Raw genomic sequence first — 27,227 nt, forward strand, 5'->3', positions numbered from 1 at the left:
TTTATAATGAACAACGCGTGGTTATTGTGTTATTGTGTTACAAACGGTGTATGCGCAGAACAGAGGGGTGGAGTGAGCAAAGCTCATTATAATTTAAAGTCATATACACTGAAACGGCGTGCTGAAAACAGAGCTGTTTTTGACCAGGTAAAATAAGTGTTTTCTTACAATACTAATGAGAATTTTTAATTAAAGTATATTACAAACTTTTAATTTAGACCCTAAAGAATCATATTAGCTTGTACAAAAATGGCATTATATGACCCCTTTAAATAAATCTATGGGAAAATGCTGCTGGTTATTATTCAGGAGTGACACCTGTATTCCAGGAACAGGAACAATAATTTAAGCAATTCACAACATATTTACATGTGGCTGTCAATCACAAAATGTTGCAGTGTGTACAAGGCCATAGTTAATTTCAGGGCTCTTTTGTCTGAAACAAGCATCCTCTGTGCCAAATACAAGCAGATACGATTTTTAAAATAACTTTAACCTATTGCTCCAATGCCAATTCAGCCGAAAATTTTTATTATCAAATGACAGTGGTTTTTGTTACTGTCAATTACCGTTGGTATGGTCTGGAATCAAAAGTTGTACCGAGATCAAATTATGTGGGGCATGCTGTCTGCATTAGGTTTTATAGTTCTTCACTCTGGCTCAATGTCATCTTTTGTCTTATTTTTTGCCTATTTTTATTTTCTTCTCAAGACCTGATCCTTAAATGAAACATAGGCCTAATGGAGAGAACAGCTATAAATAAGCAACCGTAAAGCAATTTTCTCTGTTCAATGTACAAAACACAACACGTAAACAGAGTTATGCAGCATTTTACTGTTTAACTTTATTTGCAGAAAAGTTGTATACGGAAAATCTGTTACTTCATCCCCTTAGTGTTTCACACCAATTCACACTCGCTAATCCATTGCAAAGCCCTGAACACAAACAGATCTGTGGTGTATTCTAGCATGCATTAGTCCTCGATTTACCCTTCACTCTTAAAAGAAATGGTTCTATTTAGAACCAGAAATGGTTCTATCACCCGCTTCATATGGAACTCCAAAATGGTTCTATATAGAACCATTTTAATAGGTTCCATAAAAAGAACCCCAAATGGTTCTTTAAATCCAAGTTAGATGGTTCTATTTAGAACCATTTAAGGGTTCTATATTATTAAACCAGTTAATTATATGAATACAAAAATATAACCAATCCAGAAAATTCCAAAAGTTTAAATTTATTCAATTGATTATACAAAAATATTAGTGTCATACTTAAAATTGCACATCCGTATACTCTGTATTATACAGCAAAACTTTTTTTACATTTAAGATGTTAAATTACATTCAACCATTTAGTTTGAATTATTTAATTTAAGCATTTTCACTTAGCAATAAGCATACATAAGCTTGTTTATGTACTGTATGTACATGTACAGTACTTAACTTTTACATGCATCTCTGAAATGAGGAAAAACAATACAATATATTTTTGATATTTGACAAAGCAGATAAAAAACAATACATGAACAATTAAAACATCTAATAAATAGCACTACAACTTACACAAGTTTACAGTACATTTTTAGTACAGGTATTGGTGTTCTTGTGTCATGCTCTTGTTTAAGTTTATGCATATATTTTTGAATAAAAGTCATTGTGCGACTGCAAAATAGACTGCAAACAGGCATTCCACAGCCTTTGTCATGTCTGCCTCCATTATAATGCTGACACTTTCAGTCTTGAGGAGATCAGGAGAGCCGTTAAACACTGGTTGGTGTAGGACCTTTGGGTTCCTGTAAAACAAACATTTCACCTTTTGAGTGTTTTTCACCAATTAACAGAAGTCATCAAATAGACCTAAAATTACCCCATAATTTACCAACAAGCCAACCTATGTGTATGACTATTTCTTCACTTAAACAAAATCTGAGATATATTTAATAATATCCTAGCTCTTCCAAGCTTTGTAATGTGTTTGAATGTCAACATTACTGATGACTGAAGAACATTCAACATGCTACCACGTCAGCTCCAGTTTGATTACTTTGAATTTCATTGGTTCTTTCATTCTTGCGACTGAATCGTTCATGACAACACAGATATAACAGCTAGGCACGTGACACGCAAGAACCAACAAGACTCATAATTATTGATGTGGAGCTGATGTGCCACCCCATTGGATGTTATTCTCTTATCTATACATAGTCTTATTATAGCAACCTATCTTGGCAAATTTAATCTTTTTTTTTATCTCACTAACGTACCATTTGTATGTAACATTTTGCTTTAGAAGACAAGTATTAACCCCTGGAGTTGTATTTCTTTTATGATCGATGCGAAGTCGACGTAAACTACACATTCGAGTTAATCGATAAAATCGATTTATCGCCCAGTCCTACTGACTAATAAATTTTATATTTGCATGAACAGTTCCTTTAATTCAAGTCAAGTGCATCAAATGTTAATGAAAATACAGAAGACTTTATACTTACACCATCTACACAGTAGAGGAAGGTGGCGTTTTCTTTAAATAGTGCTGGCAATAAAATGAGTGCAGCATTCCTAACGAGACCTACAAACAGATACAAATTATTGTCCATTAGGTACAGAAATCAATTAAAGGCATAGTTTACCCAAAAATGAAAATTCTGTCATCATTCACTTACTCTTGTCATTTTAAACTTATATGGCTTTCCTACTTCAGCATAACACAAAAAAATATATTTTGGAGAATGTTGGTAACCGAACAATGCTGGTACCCATTCACTTCAATTATATGGACACAAAACCAATGCAGCAGGTCAATGGGCACCGCCATTGTTCGGTTACCATGCTTCTTCAAAATATCTTTTGTGTTCTGAAGAAGAAAGTCATAAAGATTTGAAATGACAAGAGGTGAATAAATTATGACAATTTTCATTTTTGGGTAAACTATTCCTTTAATACTTTCATTATTTTAATACATGTTTTCACTCATACAATTTATAGAAGCTACAACCTTTACATTGACAATGCAACGTTACACTGGGCATGGAATAGATAGGTTGGATGGGGAAAATGGTGGTTACCTTCTGTGGTTTCCTCTTCCTTCCTTCTTTTTTTACTTCCTTCTTTTGCACTCCTGATGATGTTTGGGCACCATTTCATTTAGAGATGTTTCCATGTTCTTCGCCAAGTCTGTTCCAAACCTCATCGTCATTTCATACAGCATCTTTAAAAAATACAAAACATTTGTTTACTTCAGGTGCTTACAGTAGGTACTCAACCAGAATGCCTATTACCGCCGCGACTCGTGCCGCGGCAAATCCACCGCGGCAAAAATAAACTAGTCGCATTTCAAAGTCCTTCGCGAAATGACCGCCAGGTGGCGCAAAGGGGCATTTAGCAAAACAGCCGCAATTGCCGCATTTTGAAACGGGCTAATGTCAATTAACAGTAAGGATGAAATAGTTGAGACTAATTGAATATGTAAAAAAAAAAAAAAAAATAAACAAACGAAAGAGAATAGAACAAACCATTAGAAAAAAAAAAAAATAATAATAATAATAAAAATATAAATAGTTTAACCTATAGGCTAACAGATTCAGTTAAATTAAACGAAAGCAAAACGTAAAGTAAAAGTAGGCTACATTTAAACAGAATATAACAAACTTTTAGAGCAGAACATTTTATGAATCAAAAGTTAAAATAGGCCTCTCTCGCAATTAGGTGCAATGACGCTAAACTATTGAGGAATGAGAGGATTGAAGAGCGCTTCTCTCGTGTGCGCGCACTGACTGCTGAACTACCGAACTTCTGGGAAATTTTCAGTGAGAAAAGTTGTGGTCGAGTGGTAGAACTTTGGTTTCAATAATTTAGATGACACGGGTTCAAATCCTGTCCAAACAGGGTAGCCTATTTATAAAATACAATTCCATGCATTTCCATTTTACACAAAGGAACAAATATTAACAGATTGACTGAATTTATATCAATCTGTATAATAATTACAATCGTAATTTCAAAAGCAGTTCTGTTAAAAAAACAGAAAAAAAAAAAACTTCATGGGGTTCCATAGGCTACGTTTTTAAAAACATTGTGTAACAAGGTGCGATATGCTGGTGGGGGATTTCCCCCCAGTAATCAATGCTTTGCCTAATTCACCAATAGACCATATCAAATATATATATATATATATATATATATATATATATACAGTATATATATATATATATATATATATATTTAAAATATGCAACACGCACGTTTAAACAACAAACAATAAAATCTGAACCGGCGCTTCTGCTCCTGTATTGAGAGATAACATGCAGCGCGTTTCAGTTACGATCCTGGTTCCAGTGGCCTTAATACATTCATGGCTTTTCAAAATGTCACAAAGCGTTTTGAGATGTTTTTGAATGAAATATTGAAGTTTATAATTAAGTGTTTTGGCACATCACGCCGAGTGGCGCTACGCATTATTCTAAAGTCGGGTTTTATTCTGGCATGTTGAAATAGAGTTCAACAAACACGGCGGCGCTTTCACTTGAATTTATTTTTTTCTCATAACAGCTAAAAGAACTTTCTAGGATAGAAGCTATCCTACTCCGTAATTGTTGGTCATCCAGATAAGATATCATCTTTTAAAACAGTAAAAGGTCTACAATATGCTAACGATAAAACGTTTTCTCGCTCATGTGAGCGAACACACTGGAGAAACAAACGTTTGGGCATTTCACAGTGAGTAAATTCATGGCCGAGTGGAAGAACTTACGATTCAATCATTTAGATGACACGGGTTCAAATCCCGCACAAACATGGACTTTTATCAATTTTATATTAGCCTATTAATGCATTTTGTATCCTATTATTATTGCAGAGAGATTTGTCTAGTTCTAAAACTCTGTTATGCACCATATAGGCCTAGTTTTTGCTTATATTATCAAATAAAATTGCCATGCATTTCCATTTTACACTGGAACAAATAGTATCCAACAGAATGACTTAACATCTAATACCAATCGTAATTTTAAAAGCAGTTCTGTAAAAAAAAAAAAAAAATATATATATATATATATATATATATATATATATAGCTATATATATATATATATATATATATATATATATATAGCCTATTTTTTTTTTGGATTCCCTACATTGAGTTTTTAAAACATGGTTTTAAGCAAGGTGCGATTTGCCAAGGGGGACGGGGATTTCCTTCTGGTCTAAACATCCCTGCTTCTGCTGAATTATTTTAACCCCCCACCCCCTTCCTCCGCAGTAATCAGTGCTAATAGGCTTAGGCTACTTCACCAATAGACCATATAAAATATATAAAATAAAGATATGCAACAGGCACGTTTAAACGACAAACAATAAAATCAAAACCAGCGTTTCAGTTACAGTATAGCCTACGTTCGTGGTTCCAGTGGCCTTAATGTAGGCCCTATGCACGGCTTTTCAAAATGTCACAAAGCGTTTTGAGATTATTTTGAATGAAACATTGAAGTTTATAATTAAGTGTTTTGGCACATCACGTCGAGTGTCGCTATTGTTCTAAAGTCGGGTTTTATTCTGGCATGTTGAATTAGTGTTCGACAAACGCGGCGGTGCGTTCACTTGGATTTATTTTTCTCATAACAGCTAAAATAACTTAATAGGCAACTAGTAAACTTTTATTCATATTAGGCTAACAACATTTTAGCTGTCGTCTCTGTCTCCGGGAACTGCTCGTCACAAAACTGAACTGAAAGCCGAGGATCTACTTAAACATGTTTAGCTATGTGAGCGCTTAGAAATGAGGAAAGGACAAGGCAAGGGGAAAATCTCGCTCTAATTAAATAGGCTAAATCGCCCTGAATTAAAATGTAAAAACAAATCAAATAATTTATTTGTCGAAATGTTGCGCTATTGTTTCATTTAAGTTCATAATTATTCTATAAATGTTATTTAGTTTAACAGCAGCACAACGAAGCACTGTGGTTCGAGATTTATTTGAATAAAAAAGAAAAACTTATTGAAATTGAATGAATTATTGAAATTAAATATTTAGTAATAAAGTTTCATGACAGAAATATCACTACATGTAGCTCACATTATTTAATTCCTTCATTATCAACACTTTAATAGCCTAATGCTAATGTCTAATAGCGGTTTAAGTGTGAATTGCGACTTCTTGTTTTAAGTCAGTCTCGGATTCAGAGAGCCTGTGGGGGTTTGGAGGGACAGTGGCTTTATCGTGCGTGCACAATAGGTGTTAATGTTCGTCTTTCATATGGAGATGTGGATAGCCAGCCCAATGAGCAGGCAAAGGCTAAATTCTTTTAAGGATAAATCTCTCGATGTGTCCAAATGTAGGCCCTATATCTTATTTAATTATAAATATAGTGTATTTTTTGTATTTAAAGTTTTTCACACAAAATTTAAATTAAAGTGTTCAATCCAGTTGTTTCAACTGTTTTTATAAAGTTTTAGAATGTTTTAAGCAGTGTGTATGATTGTCAACAATCTGGCATTATCTAAGCATTAACTGTTGACGAAACGAAGCAGATAAAGAGCTCTTTAATTCAACCTCGTTTTATTGTAAGTGAATACAACAAGGCATGCTGTGTCTTTGAAGCAACAAAGGCAAAATAATTTGTTACAGGTTTTTTTTTTTTTTTTTTGTAGGGAGACAAAATAAACTTTGCTAAAAAGAGATCCAGCGCAAGAGAGAGGCAAAGAAAAACGCATGTTCTTAATTTATGTCGTTTTGTACTGTTTTAATTGTTTAATTAAGCTGCAATTTCTTTGGCAATACAAATTTAAAATGTTGCAAGAATAAGATTCTGTGTTTCTTATTTTGCATCGCAAAGGAAATAAACTCTAAACTCAATGCAACCAGCTGTTTTAAACAAATAAACTGTCCCACTTTATTTAAACCTTAAAAATGTGCGATGGGGTTTCAAACTTAATTAATTTTAGTGTTCTTTTACATTTTCATTTGTTTTTATATTGAAAGCAATACTATTTAGTTAGTCTGTTATTTTGTGTAGCCAAGTCAACAAAATCAGTCTTTTCTGATTTGTTCAATTTATGGATCTGTTTTGAAAAATTTCTTCCGTTGCTATGGCCGGGTATCACTGTCTATCACCTCAATTTCGTGAATGATTCACAAAACAATAATTTAGCAGATTAAAGACAAGCTTCATTATTTTCATTTTCTGACGCGATCAGCTAATCTTCCCTCTGCAGTTTTGTCGTGCAGCGGCTCTACTGGAATGTAGCAAATTTATGTTGTAATGTGCCATTGATAATTTAAACAAAACTCTTGACTTTACATAAGTAAACAGTTAATGAACTCAACTCGCTAATAAACAGTTACCTATTTAAGCATCAAGAACGGTAAAACATAAACGAATTCGGCCAACAGCAAATTGGCTCCATTGAGATTCGATCTCAGATCGTTTGAAGCGTAGTGAGGCTCAAGTTGTTGCGTTAACCGCTGAGCTATCATCTGAACGCTGTTAAACCGTGTATTATGCTCTTCCAAACCCTCATTGATAGCCTAATATGTTTCGGTTGCAATGTTTTATGTTGAAATGTTTTCACTATTTATTCAATTTAATTTCAGTAGGCCTATTGTGATTATGAATTCGTTTAACTACAAGTTTCACTTGAAATCATCTGTTACCAGCTTACAATCGCTCTGAATGAGCAGCGGCTCTGCGGCAGATTACGCAATAGAGAGAATAAACTGACACTTTTCAAAGTCTGTAATTGTAGCGCCTCTTAGCGGTAAAAGGCAACAAATACACACCAGAATCTTACCGCCGCGGGAGCGGCGGCGGTAAAAGTATTATTCTGGTTGAGTACCCACTGTATATCCAAATTACACACTTTCAGCCAAACAAGTTCCTTAAAGTCAGCATGAACTGGAGGTTGCAATTGACTACCATATAGTGATGCATTTCCGAGAATGTTCAATAAGAAAAATACTGGGCGTGGTAATCAAAATTCTTACATGCGTTGAGTCCCACTGCTGGCCAAGGTTTGGCAACAAATGAGCCCTCATCCTCACAGGGTTCTTGTCTGTAAACATGAATACAATGATGAAGTCTTTTTATACAGGATATTCATTTTACTTGCCACAATACAGTCTGCTTAAACAGTGTAAACAATGTTACTTACTGAGTACAAGATATTTGAGGCACTTCAGTTTCCAGGCTGTTTGAAGAAAAAGAAAAATATAAATTAAGATTAAGATAAGGATTTTAAGCTTGCTTAGCACAAGTTTGTTTATTTAGCAACAATGTTTAATATTTAACAACACAGACTTACTTTTTTAACTTAAGCTCTTTTTGTCAACCATCGTTACCTGGGGGGAAAAGAAAACAGAGCATAAATAACACTTAACAAACCAACTATGCATTAAACACATCTACACATTTAACCATGTGCTATCATCACTTTAATCCAGCGCATGCATCACGGTAAACAATGAACATAAGAGTATGTGCGGATACGAACGCTGCACTGACTGCAACCGTGCAGTTTTAATGGAGACCGGCCGGAAGTTCTCAACTGTAACGTTAGCAGTGTCCACTCACCTGCTGAGTTTAGCTCCAACCCTGATAAAACACACCTGAACAAGCTAACGTTAGTCAAGATCTTCGGGATTACTGAAAAGTAACAGTCTGATCTGGGTTGGAGCTAACAACTGCACGAAAGTGGACCTCGCGGGCCAAAGTTAACAGTTAAGAACTTCTAACGTACACCTGTTAATATAGGCCTGGGAAAAATACTCAACGCAAACGTTTGGTTATGTGTGAAACTACGACAAACATTAACATATCATACACCTCCGTCTTGCACCCGGTTCGCTTTTAACGCTATTTCAATCGGCGCCTATCGTTAACTTAGCAACCATTAAAGAAAAACGAGCGTGCGCTTCATTGAAATTAAAATTCACGCTTCTGTCTCGAAGCTCGTCTCCTTATAACACAACTGTCTTATTGTTATTGACCATTTCATTAACTATAACAAGCAAATAAAGGGAGACTGTAACTTAATTACTTTAAAAACCGGAGCAAAATCAATTTAACAGGGCTTTCTGAACCGACGGCTGACGAAGCCCATCGGTGCTAAGTTACACAGCAGTGTTTTTAACTGAGGTAGCTGCTAAATATAATCCATTTTGCTTCTAGTATCAGTATTTAACACAAGGACTATACTCTAACCAATAGAAATATTAACTGCAATACTAAATATTTCAGTAAAATGATATAAAAAATGTAAAAACTTAACTTACCTGAGGGTATGAACGGGCAGAAATGGCGGACTCCTCAGTTTAAAAAATTAACTGTCACTTGTAGGTTCATCTTCGCCAATCCACCAATAGGAATTCAAGGATGATACAACGCATATACGCCACCAGAGGGCATTTTTACGATTATTATTTTGAATGTTCCCTTCGATAGATTAAACCCATCACTATATGGTACACAAAATAAAGAAAACACTTTGTTAGTTTATTATTAGGCCTATAATGTTTTATTACAAAATGATTGGTCAAAAAGGCAAACTATAATGTATTAGGAAATATAAGTTTCATGCTAATGTAAAAACGTGCATAAAGAAATCGTCTCAGGTTACGTATGTAACCCTGGTTCCCTGAGAGGGAACGAGACGCTGCGTTTGAGACGCGGTGGGAACGCTCTGCGTGATTGCGTCATGAAGCACGTGTAAAATCAGTCCAATGGAAGCCCGATACGTCATAGGTGACGTCATAGACCAGGAAACTATAAAGCACCCTTGAAAACAGACCGCGACAGCTTCTGAAAAGTCTGAAGTAAGTCGATCAGGGTATGCAGGAAGTATGGCAGGCAAACGCAGCGTCTCGTTCCCTCTCAGGGAACCAGGGTTACATACGTAACCTGAGACGTTCCCTTTCAAGGGAACTTCGAGCTGCGTTTGAGACGCGGTGGGAACCCCATACCCACTACGCCATAGTGACAAATGCCCGTTCTGTGTGAAGTCCTTGGCGCACACTAAGAAGCAAGCAACCTCGCCCCAGGAGTGGAGAGGTCAAGGTCATAAAACCTGACAAATGTATGCGGAGAGGACCAGCCTGCCGCATTACAAATGTCAAGAAGGGAAACACCCGAAACTAAGGCCGTAGAGGCCGCCATACTCCTAGTAGAATGGGCCCGTACAGCCATAGGTGAAGGCTGACCGGCCGCTTCATAAGCCAATGAAATAGCCTCGACTATCCATTTGCTCATAACCTGTTTCGATGCAGGGCACCCTCTTCTGGGTGACCCAAAACATACAAATAATTGCTCTGACTTACGCCACAGGGCAGCTCTGTGAACGTAGGCATCTAATGCCCGAACTGGACATAACAGGTTCAATTGTTCCTGATCTGGGGTATTAAAAGGTGGAGGATAAAAGGCCTGCAACACTATTGGACCCCCAACATTCACTGGGACCTTAGGTATATAGCCCGGTTTAGGGTATAGAAATGCTTTCACCATACCAGGTGCAAATTCCAGGCATGAAGGAGCAACCGACAGGGCATGCAAATCTCCAATTCTCTTGATAGAAGAAATAGCAAGGAGAAACAAAGCTTTCAAAGTGAGGAATTTTTCTGAAACCTCTTCAATAGGCTCGAAGGGAGCCAGAGCCAGACCCTCAAGTACAATGGCTAAATCCCAAGCCGGTGCTCTAGAGTGCAGTGCAGGTCTCAACCTCAATGTACCACGGAGAAAACGAATAATCAGAGGATCTCTCCCAATAGAAGTACCCCCCAGAGGGGTATGATAGGCCGATATAGCCGCCACATACACTTTTAAGGTGGAAGGAGATAATCCAGCAGAGAAACGGTCTTGCAGAAAATCGAGAACTGAACCAACAGGGCAGTTAACAGGATCTAACTGACGCTCACCACACCAGGTGGAGAATAATTTCCATTTCAGCGCATAAAGTCTTCTCGTGGAAGGGGCTCTGGAATGGAGAATGGTCTCAACGACCTCAGTCGAGAGACCGGATTCTATGAGCCTGGCCCCCTCAGAGGCCAGGCCCACAGTTTCCACAACTCCGGCCGAGGGTGAAAAATCGTGCCCTCTACCTGGGACAACAGGTCCCTCCTGATTGGAATCTCCATGGGAGAGCCGCCCAGAAGAGACACCAAGTCCGAAAACCAAACTCGAGTCGGCCAGTAAGGGGCTATTAGTAGCAGACGGGCCCCTTCCCGGCGAACCCTCTCCAGAACCCCCGGGAGCAAAGATATCGGGGGAAACGCATACAGGTGTAGCCTCGGCCAAACCTGCACCATCGCATCCAGTCCGAGAGGAGCTGGGTGCGTGAGAGAGAACCACATGGGACAATGAGTTGTATCTGAGGATGCGAAAAGGTCTATCTGAGCACGACCAAATTTCTTCCACAGGAGCTCCACCACCTCGGGGTGAAGTCTCCACTCCCCGGGCCTCAGCCCCTGCCTCGACAGTATATCTGCTCCCACATTCTGACGCCCCGGAATGTAAACTGCTCTGAGAGATAGCAAATTCTTTTCCTGGGCCCACAGGAGAATCTGATGGGCCTGCTTGCAAAGGTGACGTGACCTCAGACCCCCCTGATGGTTGATATATGAAACCACTGACGTGTTGTCCGTACGGACCAACACACGATGGCCTCTCAGGTCTGGCAGGAAATATTTGAGAGCTCGAAATACCGCCATCATCTCCAAACGATTTATGTGCCAGGACAGATGATGGTCCTGCCAAAGCCCTTGCGCCGAGCGGCCACTCATGACCGCCCCCCATCCCGTGAGGGAAGCATCCGTCGAAAGCGTGACGCGTCGACAAGAAGCCCCCAGCACTGGGCCCTGGGCGAGGAACCAAGGTTTCTTCCACATGACCAAAGCACGAAGGCATAGCCGCGTGACCTTGATCTTGCGGAACGGATTTCCCCTCGGAGAAAACCCCTTGGTTCTGAGCCACCACTGCAGGGGTCTCATGTACAGCAGGCCAAAAGTAATCACGTTGGACGCTGCTGCCATGAGCCCCAACAGTCTCTGAAACTGTTTCACAGTGAGTGACTGGCCTAGTTTCACATTTTTTACGGCTGAGAGAATCGCAGAGATGCGAGCAGGAGATAAACGAGCCTGCATTGTGGTCGAATCCCAAATTACACCTAAAAAAGTGGTCCTCTGAGTAGGGAGGAGAACACTCTTCTTGGTGTTGAGCCGCAACCCCAACTCCTTTATGTGAGACAGAACGACATCTCGATGCCGAACCGCCAACTGCTCTGACTGAGCTAAAATCAACCAATCGTCGATATAATTTAAAACGCGAATGCCCTGGAGTCTCAAGGGAGCCAGCGCTGCATCCACGCATTTTGTAAAGGTGCGGGGTGATAAACCTAGGCCAAACGGCAGAACCTGATACTGGTATGCTTCGCCCCCGAAAGCGAACCTCAGGAACTTCCTGTGATGAGGATGGATAGATACATGGAAGTAAGCGTCTTTCAGGTCTATTGTGACAAACCAGTCCTCGGACTGAATCTGTGAAACAATTTGCTTGAGTGTGAGCATCCTGAACTTGAGTTTCTGAACTCTGCTGTTTAATTGGCGCAGATCTAGAATAGGACGCAACCCTCCATCCTTTTTCGGAACAATGAAATAACGGCTGTAAAACCCTGACTCTCTGTTGGGAGGAGGCACCCTCTCTATTGCTCCTTTTTTTAGAAGTGTCAGAACTTCCTGCTCCATAACCAGAGCCTGCTGTGAGTCCACCACTGTGGGAAGGACCCCTTGAAATCTGGGCGGACGAGAACCGAACTGAATTCTGTAACCCTTTTCTATTATGTGCAGGACCCATAAAGAAATATTTGGCAGAAGTTTCCACGCTGCCAGAAATTCTGATAAGGGAACCAGTCTCTCGAGACTGGCCTCTGGGTTTGATTGAACAATCATTTCGGCGCCCTGAATCGGCGAACCGGCAGGGAACAACCGAACTGACCGTTCTACAACCCTCCTCAGAGGATTGCACGGGGACGCTGACACCTCGGTGCCCTGAAACGGCGAACCGGCAGGGAACAACCGACGTGGCAACGCTGCGACTCTCCTCGGAGAATCGCCCCCCGGAGGGCGCCAAAGAGAAACGGTTCCTCGGAATCGTTCCTCCTTGGAGGGGACCACCCTCAGAAGCCTGGCACACTTGGCGTCAGGACTTCTTCTTAGACCAGGCTCTCTTGGAGATGACATTCCTCAGATCCTGTCTACCCACAACAGGCCTGGACTGCGAACGCCACTCGGGAACCCCAGACTGTGGAGGAGCCCGAGCAGCGACGCTCTGTTTCTGCTGAAATCGGTGTGCGGAGCTCGTAGACGGACGAGGCTGCTCAATTTTCACATTACGTGCAGCCTCGGGGACACTGGACCGGCGAGGAAGAAACCTCTGAAACGCAGCTGCTTGTTTTTTATTTTCTTGAAACCTATCGACAACACAATTTATAGCATCGCCGAACAGACTTGTAGGTGAAAGCGGTGCGTCCAGAAGAACAGATCTATCTTTATCTTTAATTTCAGAAAGGTTCAACCATAAATGACGTTCCGTGGCCACCAGGGCTGCCATAGAACGGCCCACAGATTTAGCCGTCTCCTTGGTGGCCCGGAGAGATAGATCAGTAGTGCGACGTAGTTCACGAACAGTATCAGCACTAACTTCCTCACATTGATCCATGTCCTTCAGCAGGTCAGCCTGATAAGCTTGTAATATTGACATAGTATGTAAGCAAGCTGCAGCCTGACCTGCTGCCGAATACGCTTTACCCACCAGTAAAGATGTATTTTTTAATGGTCTGGTGGGTAACGTCGGGGCTTTCAGTGATGACGCTGACTCGGGGGAGAGATAGCTCGCGAGCGTCTCTTCCGCACGAGGCATCGTCAAATAACCATAATCATCAATACCTCTAACTTTGCTGTAATTATTAGTTTGAGGATTATGAACTCTGAAAGACGCCGGTTTATTCCAAGATCTGGACACCTCAGTGTGAAGATCAGGAAAAAACGGGAGTTCCCGACGAGGAGGTCGTGATCTAGATGGTAAAAATCGTTCATCTAAAAGACTCTTTCTTGATTCAACATCAATATCATCAGCTGGCCACTCAATATTTAATTTAGTAACAGCACGAGATAAAACCTCCATAAGCTCCTCATCAGCAGGGGTATGAGCTGGCGAAAACTCAAATTCCCCCATATCCACGACATCCAGTTCCTCAGAACTGGATAGCCGCAACAGTGGTGTCTCAGCCTGGGGAGGAGAAACCGCAGAGCGGGCTCCTTCCTGGGCTGGGACACCGGATCCAGCAGGTAAGGGCTGAGAAAGGGCTGGGCCCGTCTCAAACCCCGCTACTAGATCCATATGTGAACCCCAAGATGAACGCCGCCGCAGTGCCTCGGCAGCTGCGGGACCCGCACCTCGGGGAACACGAACCGAACCATCATCATCAAAGAATGCCCGGCGAGAGCGGAGAGTTTTCATTGACAAACTCATGCAATGCTCGCAGTCAGCCCCCTCGAGGACCGACTGGGCATGCTCCACCCCCAAACAAGCAACACACATCTGATGTGTGTCCCCACCCGTAATGAAACGAGGGCAAGGGACAACACAACGTTTGTAATCTTGCTTGCTCGCCATAGTGATATATATATATATGCAATGATCGGACAGACAACAATAAATAGACAAGGACAGAGTCACAGAGAGCGCTTACTGAAGACAACAGAAGCTGTCGCGGTCTGTTTTCAAGGGTGCTTTATAGTTTCCTGGTCTATGACGTCACCTATGACGTATCGGGCTTCCATTGGACTGATTTTACACGTGCTTCATGACGCAATCACGCAGAGCGTTCCCACCGCGTCTCAAACGCAGCTCGAAGTTCCCTTGAAAGGGAACTCAAATCATACATTGACTAGATATTAACATTTTGTTAACTCTGGTTTTTGACTACAGTCATTCTCATGGGTCTTCTTGACTCAAAAAGCTTTGTGAATGTGTTGTGTATAATTATTGTGTAACGTGAATCTTTAGTTTACACTTCAGTCATAAAACATGAATTATAGAACCATTTTAATAAAAAAAGGTTCTTTGCTCTCCAAGGGTTCTACATAGAACCATTTTGTCGGTAAAGGGTTCTATTGGCCAAGTATGGAACCCCAGGGTTCTATATAGAACCCCGAGGAACCCTTTTTTTTAAGAGTGTTGGTTCAACTGCAAACCAAAATAAACCCCAGTAAGTCTTGGGCTTTTCAAAGCAGCGTGGAAAACAACAAACTGAATCCAGCCACCACAACTTTCAAGCCCCTGCCCCTTTTGTCTCAAAATGTATTGTGCCCTTTTCTAATAATTGTAAATAATAATTATTATTATAAATATTATAATAAATAACAATACACTTACACACCCTTGCCACTAACAATACTAATACAAACAAATATTATATAAAAAAAAACATTTGGCGGAGAAGTGGTAGGCAGAGTTTCCTTTGCAGAATTTCTTCGAAATTCGTTTTTTTTTTTAATGAAGAATGTTCAGCAGTACATGTCTTGGTGATCTATCTGCTTGTTTGGGGGACTGTATTGTCCTATTGTCTTCCTATAGTCTCTGTGTGAGGATTATCTATGTCTATTAATGCAACAGCATGTTTTAAGAACTCTTGGAACCAGGCATGAGTGTTGGCTTGTATTGTATCATTCTTCTTGTTCCTACTTTGTCGGGGGGATCTACACCACCAAGACCAAATACATTAATTGCTATATTCACTAATATGCTGGGCCCTTTACATTCAATTTGCAAGCAATCACATAATTACTGCATGGCACGAGCTGATCGGCCTCTGTTGATCCTGCAGTCTAGCTCAACATTTAAATACTCTGGTTCATTGTTTGCTGTAAGCTAGTCCTGCAGCATGCCATCAGTTCCTTTGAAATCCACCACCTGCCTAGATCTGCTACGGGATTTATGTATTTTTCTGTATGCTGCTGCTGCATGAATATAGCATATCAACAGCAGCAGAAACAACGTAGTAGATCTAGAATGCATTGCCAAGACACAATACATTAACATTGCCATATTCAATAACATGCTAAAACTATTCTGAGAGTTGTCATGATTTAAATAGTATTATTTTATATTAAAGGGAAAGTTTAATTTAAAAAAAATTATTCTGTTATCATTTACTCACACTCATGTCATGAAAAAAGAACAAAAGAAAGCCATACAGGTTTAAAACGACATGAATAAAGACCAAAATCTCCTGGAAATGTGTTCCGTAAAAGGTTCTCTAGGTCAACAGAATCCATTTTCAGATGTACTGGTGATATGCAGCTTAACCACAAATCCCATCTGCCGGCATGACAATTTATCAATACCTCAAAAGGAAGACCATTAACACCAGAGGCCATTAAGTTGACACGGAAAACTGATCTATGACCATGCTTCCCCAAACCTTAGCCTTACATACCACCAAGCAAAATTGGTTTCAGATCAGTTATGGAGACTTACCTGTAAGATTTGTGGAGAGTAGGAGCAGAGCGTCGCAGGTCAGGTCAGCTGTTGCCCTGGAGATTAGTGTAATCCAGATGGTCAACACCTGCAACGGTGGTGCAAAAAAAAAAAAAGGAAATTTGTGGGGGGACAACAAAAGTGTGGCTTTAGCATCCATCTGGACACATAACAAGACACGGCATACAATGAAATAGTAAAGCAGGTCAACATCTGTCTTATGATAATGCAGGTGCGCCCGGGGACACTGTTGTGCTTCTGAAGTCAAACACTAGCTAGACTGACATTTAAGACGTGAAACTTTACTTTCTTACTGCAGCTGGGTGATATGGACAAAAACATTATCACAATATTTTATCATTTGATACTGATATTTATCACAATAGTCATTTCACACCATTAACCATTAACGTGGAAGGAAATTTCACATATTTGTCAGACCTCAAACAAATAGTTTACAAGTAAAAACTTCACAGAATAAGCTCATTTTATTTATTTATTTATAATTTAGGGCCCCATGAAATCAGTTGTATTGTTTTCAAATTGTGTGTTTTCCTTTTTTAAATTTAATACAAGTGTATCATTAAAATTAAAGTAATTATTTCATTAAACGTTAACAATTTAATATAATATTAATATATATAGGACAACTTTGATTAACTTTTTGATCCACAGTCAAATGTTGACTACTGTATATATATATATATATATATATATATATATATAAATATGTAATCAAATGAAAATATGTAAATTCATTTGCATTTCTGTTTTTGTCAAATAAGGACAATAGAACAATATACTGTATAAAAACATGGAAAATATGAATAAAATGTATTGGTTGTATGATGTTCCTTAAAAATTAATTATTATTATTATTGTTGTTGGTAATATTGATGTATTGCCCTAACTGTATGTTTCTTGCACTTTAAAAGGTTACATTTCAGTCAGACTTAAACAGTAATTCATCTTTTAAAACTGTCATGTAAACCCTTCATTCCAACTGATTTCAGACCAGTTGGTTTTTTTAAAGTCAGACTAAACCGTGGCAAATATCTACTACAATGTTGAGTCTGATGTTTAATATATTTATACACAATATTTTTGACTCAGTTACTTATTTTATGTGTATTTTTTAAAGGACGTTCAGGAAATGAGAGGGAAAATCACAGACGTGACCCTTGTGCTCAAACATCACGCTGGCTAAATGATTCCCTGTAACTGAGCTAAATGCGATTTATATTTTTCAAGCAGAATCCATTAGACATATTTTACTTAACCACAGCTTTAAGACTAATGGCTCTTTAAATGGCAAGAGAGACAGGAGAGATTCTGCCCATGTTTGATTTGCTGTTATGAGACTGCATAAGCAGGCCATCTCTAATTCATAGCCCTGGATACAGAGGTTTCGAGGAAAGCAAATACCCTTAACAGCATACAAAGAAAACACACACACACACACACACACACACACACACACACACACACACACACACACACACACACACACACACACACACACACACACACACACACACACACACACACACACACACACACACACACACACACACACACACACACAATAGGGATAAATGAAGTGATATCACCTTCTTAAAATAGAAAGGGACAGCAGCCTATGACTGAATCCAACACTGCCCTTCCATTCTCAGAGGGATTGAGTCATAAAGTTTGCAGGCCCCGCATGGCCACATGACCTCGAAAAGCTTTCAGGTCGAGCTGGATGATCCATCCACACCCCATAATGAAACCATGAAAATTTACACCATCACCACAAACGCATTATGTCAACGGAAAGCAGCATTGTCTTGCAGAGTGAGGACTTTCAACTTAGCGCTACAATTTTTACTAGCTGTTTAAAAATGACTGAAAGTTCCCAGTGGCATGAGGTGAACAGCCTGCCTTCTGCTGTCTACTTGTCTACTGGTCTCTGACCTCAGTCACATGAGGACAGGTTTACAGAGTTCAGTGTTGACAGCTCTAAAGATCGTCTACAGCACATACTCAAACTAGCGAGGGACTGAGGAGGGAAAAACGGAAGAAATACAGCCCCTGGTGTATTTTATGAGCTGGCAGACTAACACTCATCTCGCTGGTCAGCTGCTGACTCACTTGGCAGTAATCTTCTTGAAGCCTTGAACTGCCTTTTCCTCGGGTCCTTCCAGAAACATCCCAAATGCTCTTGCTATTTTTTTTCTGGCTCTCCCAATCCATTTGCTGTCTCTGTCACAGACCTCATCCTGGCTTGCTTGTTCCGCAAGGGTGCTGAAGGCTGGCTTTGTGTCGAGGGACGGTTGTGTCTTCAGACTTTCTTGTCACTTTCACAACAGTTTCACTTCATCAACCTCAGCCACCATCACTGTAGGGCCATTGTAGAACCCATGTGCTGGACAGGATTACCCAGGGCTTCAACCCATACTGTACACACACACAAAAACTTGACAAACCGCTAGAGAGCTTCATGCTGACATGACCAGCAGGGGAGTAACTAACTAAAAATAGTGACGCTACTAATTTAACAACATATTTCAGTAGCCTGAAGGTACTTCAGCTGTTCATAATAGTGTAACTTGTCCAGTAACAATCCTTCACTTTTGAAGCATTTAGAATCTGATTCATTTTAGCAATTCAGCCATTTAAGTGAATCATTTAAATGAACTAATTCAAACAAATGACTCACGACTTCCTGCAAAGATGCCAGCCTAGATAAAGAAAATAATATATTTAGTTAAATGCTGCTGTTTATCCATCTTTTTTATTATTATTATTTATATATAAAAAAAACGTTTTGGTAGTTTGTAATTACTTGTGAATAAATAAAATAGACAACAAAAAATGTGTATGAAAGGGATAAAACATAAATCTAACACATAAACAAACCAATAAATACAAATTTGAAAGTGTTAAAATGCATAAAATATAAAAAGAATTTAAATGCAAGACAAGACAAGTGCAAGACAATGGGTTTTTATTAAGTAAAAAATTAAAACAAAAACTACCCCGCAGGGGAAACCAAGACAGGTAGCAAGACTTTACAGACTGGACTTGGCAGGAAACAAGAAACATGAGGTTACCTTAGACAACAAACCAGCACATGACTGAAAAGACAAGGAGAATAAATAGGGAGAGCAAACAAAGCAGGTAACGAGGGAGGACAGATGGGGCAAATGAATCAATAATCAGGTAACAAGATGGACGGGGTTAGACAATCAACAGAATAGGCTTGTCATGTTTCTTTGTGACATGTGCTCACACCAAACATGACAAAAAAAAACAAGCACATGTCCAGTAAAACAAATCACAAGCCATGTGCTCACACAAAACGAGACATGAACAAAACAGGAGTGTCAGGGCTCTGTCACAAAACCAAAAAATAAGCTGTGTCCCAATTCAGGGGCTGCATCCTCCAAAGGCCGTATTTGAAGACCGATTGCGTCACAGCGGCATGACGAAGGCTGTCCCAATAGGCTTTATGCCGAGCGTCACGTGACCAAACCGGAAAACGGGTCTCATTGCATCCGCTTGTCAGAGAAAGTGTTAACGGCCGTAAGAACTAACTCCGATATCTATGGATTTTTAAGGTAATCAGCTAACCTACTAAGTTCACTTTGTTATTGGTGTTTTATGCTATTTAAATATCTAAACGTTAGTGTGAAGAAGAAAAATTAAAAAACGTTTAAATATCAATCTGCACATGCACATTGGTTATGCTCATTTTTGCTTGCTCCTTTTAAGTTATCTTGAGTAAAACCGCAAAAAAAATCATGAAGCACATACAAACGACCTGAATCGGAAGCGATGTGATCTGTTTTCCGGCTTGGTCACATGACGCTCGGCATAAAGCCTATTCAAAGGATCTTTCTAATGTGGCCTACTGTCAGTGTTGCCAAGTCCGAGGTTTTCCCGCGCAATTCAGATACTTTTACGTTGTTGCCGCGGGTAAACATTTTTTCCGTGGGTTGAGTTCCACCCCCCAAGTACAATTTGACGCTCCAAAACATCCCCAATTCGGCCGCCTGGTGATGGAGAAGAGCCGATGGGTTTTATGGGCTACTTTTGTTGCACATACCTGGCAACCCTGCCTACCGTCTTTCTTTCACCGGCCGCGAAGGATAGAACAAGGAACCAGCACCAGCCAAGAGAAAACGAGACAGAGAGGATGAGCTGATCGAGATATTTAGGGAGCACATGAAGTTTCAGAGAGACAGAGCAGGGAGAAAATGGACAGAGTGTTTTCTCTTCTTGACAGATTGGTAGAGAAATAAACTTGTGGTTATGTGAATTAAAATGAGTAAATTAAACTGCACCAGCTAGATGAGCACCAAATTAGCACTAATCATCATAAACAAGCTATAACCAGTATATACATTCATATACGCCTAATTTGATCTTTTTAGCAAGGAGAACACCAGTGTATTTTGATCTCGTTCGAAAGAACAGTGCAAAACACACATTACTGTCTCAAATATTCTCAAAACTCCACAGTCTCCACAGGGAGGCTCTTAGACATATCTCTGATGCTTCTCCTCAGACATGGGCGTAGGTTTGGTCTCAGCTTTGGTGGGGACATCCCCCCCCCCCCCGGGAATTATTTTGTTGTAAGATAAGTAACAGTGCTTTAATGGCGATTTCCTTTGTCATTTCAGACTGCTGGCAATACAGAATATCACATAAGTGAATCTACTTCATCTCATTATATTGTATCCTGACCCCGATACACCATCCTGTATACTGTCAATAAAGAGCAAAAATACACTCTCAAACAATAAAAACCTGAGACTGTGTAATGCTGAACAACCAAACATTTTATTTAACATAAATTATTATGTACATTAGTATTTACACTAACAAAAAATACTGTCACAAGGAAGTACTTTCAGAACTTGTGGAGCAAAACAAATCTAAATAAATAAATATAATAACCTTTTTCTATTATAAACACTTTTTACCCTCCAGTACCTCTAACAAATACTCATACTCACACTCACGTTAATACCTGGGTGATACACACGTGTGATACACACATATCATAGTATGCATTCAACACATCATGTTTATATTTCAAAGCAATTTAAATATGAATGGGACATGGTTTTGTGGATTAACAAATCCATTATTATTATTATCCATTATTACAGTATTCTATTAATACTAAAATTGTATCTTCTATTCTATATCAAATTCTATTGATATATTCTATTCTTAAAAAAAAGTACATTAGATTAAACTGGGAAGGGTCATAAAACTTGCATATTGTTATCCTAGGTTTACTGCTTCTATTGTTCTCAATTGTAAGTCGCTTTGGATAAAAAGTGTCTGCTAAATTAATGTAAATCTGTTGTGGTTTGATGCTGTCTTCCCTGCATACAAAATGGTTAATTAATTTTGTAGTCTATCCTGGCTAGCAAGTTTAACCCTCCTACCAGATATTGTTATTTGGATATTATCAATCAAATAATGATTCATTATATTTGAATAACCAACAGTGTTAACTTTTGCCTTTTTAACATTGCCAACATGTTTTTCCAGCACATGTGTCTAGCAAGTAGGCTACACTCACAATACATTACATAAACAGAATGTAGAAACGAAAAATGTCTCAGATGATCCACTGTTTATGACTGCAAGATTCTAAGTTAAGGTAGGCTAAAACATTCAGTGACTTAACGTAGCATTCTATCATGATCAGCGACTTCTATGAGTCTATCCGTGCTGCACACCCCTAATTAATGCTCCTAACCTTGAAAGATTGCAGAAGCTAGGTTTAACTGTAACAATATCCTGGGTAACCAGGATCACCAGTTAATACTATTTTCCACAGTAGAATCTGCATTTGAAAGCCTGGTCAGTCACTATTTGTGTGGCAAGTTATTTGTGCCTACTTACACTCTGCTTTATGAAAAAGCTTCGTATGTCCCCTTTCTTCTTCTTGGGTGACATAGCTGGTCTACAAAGTACAAAAAGGGACAAAAAACGGAATATTAAAATGTTTTACTCTGGCCTTTGTATATGGCAGGCAGAGAGCCCTGGTAACTTACCGTCGGCGTCGTCACGCGCACACACACACACGCACACACCACCCGCTCGCTGCCAGTGAGTGCAAGCATAAAAAGTAGTCCCGGCCCGCGCGTGTAGCCTGCCTGTCAGATACCCCGCCGCCAATCAAATTACGGCGTATCTTGTACTGTCGTCGTCCTGGACGTTGGAATCGATCCAAATAGCAGCGCAAATATCAAAATAGCAGTTCAAAGGAGCTTGCTAAATATTGGTGGGGACAAATTTGTCATCTCAAAATATTGATTGGGACTAGTACCTAGCGTCCCCCCCTAAACCTACGCCCTTGTCCTCAGAAACAAGATAGAGCCGAACTAATGAAAAGGCATCAAGCCCAGATATGAACTGTTGTTGTTCCAGTATATCTTCTCTACATGCTGTAGGTGTGAAACTACTAAATCCCACTTCACATTTCAAACAAAGAACACTCCTTCACCTCATGGCCTTTGCCTCCTTCTGTCTCTCTCAAGGAACTTTTGAGATTGACCTCAAAGGAACACCCTTCTGCAAAGCAGAGGTGAGAACTCCCCTATCACGCATGTACGGGGCCGGTCCCTGAAGAATAGTGGACAAGGAAAGACTACTAACAGCCTGAGAAGAGCAAGAAATCTTTAGCAGAAACCTAGGTCATTTAAAAAAGCAAGGATGAAAAAGCTCTGCGGCTATTTGAAATAAGCTGTTAAGTTTGAAGGATGATAAAAATTAGCTTTTATAATTCTCAAAAAATGTTGTTAAATATTGCACCAAAGCCCTGTGAGGAAGGCTCAAGTACCCCTTCATTGACCAAAAACATGTTCATTTTAATTCATACTGGATATCATTTAGCACTATCATTAATATTACTTAAGTGGCCATTATGATGATGATGATGATTCATTTTTAAACTGTACCTTATATTTGTTTATCATTGTTTAAAAACAAAACACAATAATAATAATAAAAATATATATATAATAAAATAAAATGTGGATCAATAATAAAATAAAATATGGATCAATAATAAAATAAAATATGGATCAATAATAAAATAAAAAAAATAGATAAATAATACAATAAAATAAACAAACAAATAATTAATTACCTCAGACTCACCAAGATCAGATGCTTGTGCTTGTTTATCACAAGTTTGGATAGTTCTGAGAACAATAATCTCTCCCAGAAAAACAGCTAACAGCAAATTATTGATTTGGTAACTAGATAACAGAGGTCACAGTCAATTGCAAGCTTTGTGTGGTGAAATTTAATTACCAGGCATGAAATATCATCCACAGATCATATGACAAAAAGTATCATTCACTTTCTTTTCTTAAACACACGGGCGCACACACACACACACACACACACACACACACACACACACACACACACACACACACACACACACACACACACACACACACACACACACACACACACACACACACACACACACACAAACAAAAGTAAAACCTATTGACAGCCATAATTCATAATTTCCCCTGGAACATCCTAAAATACAGCACTCTCTGGGGTATATGTTGGGAATAAGCTGTTAGATGCTTGGTTAAACCAGGAATGAGATGTGACAGAATTCCCCATGTTCTGGCACAGTATATAAACTATTTATGAGGGAATGATATATGAAATATGGCATCTTATAGTAAATTTACCTAATGGCTCTTAACCGTTGCTTTCTATCTCCCCATTGTGACTTGCAAATAGGGTGTAAAGGAAATGCAATTTCATCTCCCACCCGTATAACTGATCTATATTCTAGCAGAACTTTATAAGACTGGCTCTTTAGAAGCCATTGTTGAGCAGCTTAGAGAAGATCAAATTCTATCCAGCATTGCATGTTTCTCCGAGGCAGGTCTATTTTGGGCAAAGAATCAAACATCTAATCCTCCTTTCAGTCTGAGAGGATAAAGAAGCCACATTTTAACTAGCTATGTCCAAACTACACTGAACGATATCCAGCTCTTTCCTTCTGATTCTGTCTTGCCATCTATCCCTGCTCTTTTTCTCCTCTCATATTTCCACCCTCTTGTTGCTCTTGATACTGAAATTCTTCAGATTCAATCTAACAGACTGTAAGCGCAATTGGAAAGGAAAGTCCGGCACTGAGCTGTTGTGTGTAATACGACAAAGCATTTTTCTAGCAAACAATAACCAGACTTGGTCACAATACAAGTCTTTTATCGCTGCCACACAGAGGTGGCAGCTACTCGACTCAACCCATGTTTGCAAAAGCCAGGTCAGTGTGCTAGATACAGTATTTTATTCATAAAAAATTATTACATTTACAATAAACATTGAGACTAACAGAGGCTGTGATTTTCATGAAAGACTTGGCTAAGCCTATCATCAAAGATTCCTGAAACATTTTTGTGGTTTCCACAAAAATATTAAGCAGCACAACTGTTTTCAGCATTGATAAAAATAAGAAATGTTTCTTGAGCAATAAATCATATGATTTGACAATGAAGACTGGAGTAATGATACTAAGAAATGTAGCTTTGTCATCACTGAAATAAAATACATTTTAAAACATATTATTATTATAAAATGATAATTTATTACTGTTTTGCTCTATTTTTAATCAAATAAATGCAGCCTTAAAAAGGTGAGCATAAGAGACTTCTTTCAAAAACATAAAAAAATCTTGCCCCAAACTTTTGAATGGTAGTGTACTGTCTATATGTTTGCTCTGCGACTGCAAATGTTTAGAATGTTGCAAACAATAGAATTGGAATGGTGATATAAACAATACAATGTTCCAGTGCAGTTACAATACATCAGCATTCCGGGAACTCTTGGAACACCTCTTGTCCAATCAAATTAGTGGATTGAAACTAAACGTTGTACAAAATCTTAATGACAAACCCTGGCACTAAGAAACCGGAGAAGCAACTGGCGAAATGTAGCCGACCACTCTCCAGCATGCTATTGCTACACTCAAAAAATAACTCTTTGAATGAACGTAAAAAAATCATGGAAAGGATTTCCACATGATTAACTTGCTTTATTTCAGCATTATGCAATTATGTTATTCCAATTTAATGTACTTACGTTGGGTCAATTTAATGTATTAAGGTTGATTCAACTTATTTACTATGGTTGGGCACAGTTTAATTTAATATTGTCAGCGAATTTAAAAAGGCTCCCTGATATGATTCAGGTATTCAAATTCATATATTCATTCATCCAATGGAATATAATTTATTATAGTGTCCATTAATACATTTCGAGCCTATAGCCAACTCTTGGCTACCAATGGCACCTTTTAACATTTTAAATGATAAGATTTACATGCTATATCAACCTAAGCATTTGCTGTGAGTATTGCTGAATCAGTTTTCAGGCTAACCAAATGCTCCACTCTTCTCCACAATGGTAACCACTGTAATTTAAATGGTACTAATAATTGCAATGTAATTGAACATTAAACACAATTAAGCACAATCAAGTCTTCCCCTTTTTTCATTTTCTCAAAACAACATAAAATAACACTTAATTTTAACATTTATTCTCTCTTAATTCAACCATATGCAAAGCATGCTGGGAACTAACAAGCACTGCCCAGTTTCATATAATGCAACAGAAATCAATCATGTAATCCAACACAAGCGGATTAAGTAAACTTTAATGTTACATATTTAAGCAGATTGAACACAATCAAATTAAGTTCGGGCAAAATGGCAGTTGGCTCGCACTATACTGCCACCCTCTGGATGTAAGAATTTTTTACTTAACATAAATGGTTTGTGTTTAGGCAACGCGTTAGGATTTTGTACTGTTAAGTTGAGACATAATTACGTGGACCTTAATAGAAAAAAACATTTCAAGTCAAAAAACACAATTATTATAAGTAAACTAAATATAAATATATTATGTAAAGTGCACAACCTTCCTCGTTCATTTTTTTGAGTGAAGGGAAATTAGCCCGGGGAAGATACTCAAAGAGCTAAGAGAATTCAGGAAGAAAAATAATGAAAAACCAGTGGACTTTGAGGATTTTAGCAATACAAACAAGATGATTGAGGAAACTGATGGTTGTATCGCGGATACCAAGGAACAAATACAACTGACAGGAGAGGTGCTGTCTGACCTGCTAAAACTTCAGACTCAGCTTGAGGCTAGGCTAAAAGATCAAGAGGGCAGGTCTAGACGGGATAACATTTGAATTTATGGAGTTCCAGAGGGCAGTGAAAATAGTTCATCATTAAGTTAATTGAAGAATTTCTGAAGGATGGGCTGGGACTTGACCCATTGATGGACCTACATATTCAGAGGGCTCATAGAACTCTGGCGCCAAAACCTACGGACAGTACAAAACCACGCTCCATTATCGCCAACTTCCTGAGTCTCAAAACGAAAGTGATTTTGGGACAGGTGTGGAGTAAAGGTGGGCTGAAATTAAATAATGCCCGATTTACATGTGACCATGACTTACCATGACTTACAAAAATCCATGAACTACTACTTTAGAAATATGGGCCACAGTAATTGAAAAAATGTGAATTGAAAGAGGCTCTAAAATAGCAAGGTGGTGTGCATTTGATACAGACTTCAGCGCAAATAATCTAAACAAAACTTTTAAGAAATGGATTAAGAAAGGAGTTACATCATACTATTCTAACAAACA

General features: G+C 38.9%; 1 protein-coding gene across 1 annotated transcript in view; it reads right to left on the reverse strand.

Annotated features, from left to right (window-relative positions):
- LOC130075288 (corticotropin-releasing factor receptor 1-like) overlaps nt 1–27,227 on the reverse strand; it is a 129,573-nt gene that overhangs the window by 65,802 nt on the left and 36,544 nt on the right. The window contains exon 2 of the mRNA XM_056239873.1: nt 16,529–16,616. Within this exon, the coding sequence (XP_056095848.1) occupies nt 16,529–16,616 (88 nt within the window). The remainder of the gene's footprint in view (nt 1–16,528; nt 16,617–27,227) is intronic.

The sequence above is a fragment of the Rhinichthys klamathensis genome, unplaced genomic scaffold (genome assembly GCF_029890125.1).
Source record: "Rhinichthys klamathensis goyatoka isolate OS25496 unplaced genomic scaffold, OSU_Roscu_1.1 h1tg000571l_1, whole genome shotgun sequence".
Classification (NCBI taxonomy): domain Eukaryota; kingdom Metazoa; phylum Chordata; class Actinopteri; order Cypriniformes; family Leuciscidae; genus Rhinichthys; species Rhinichthys klamathensis.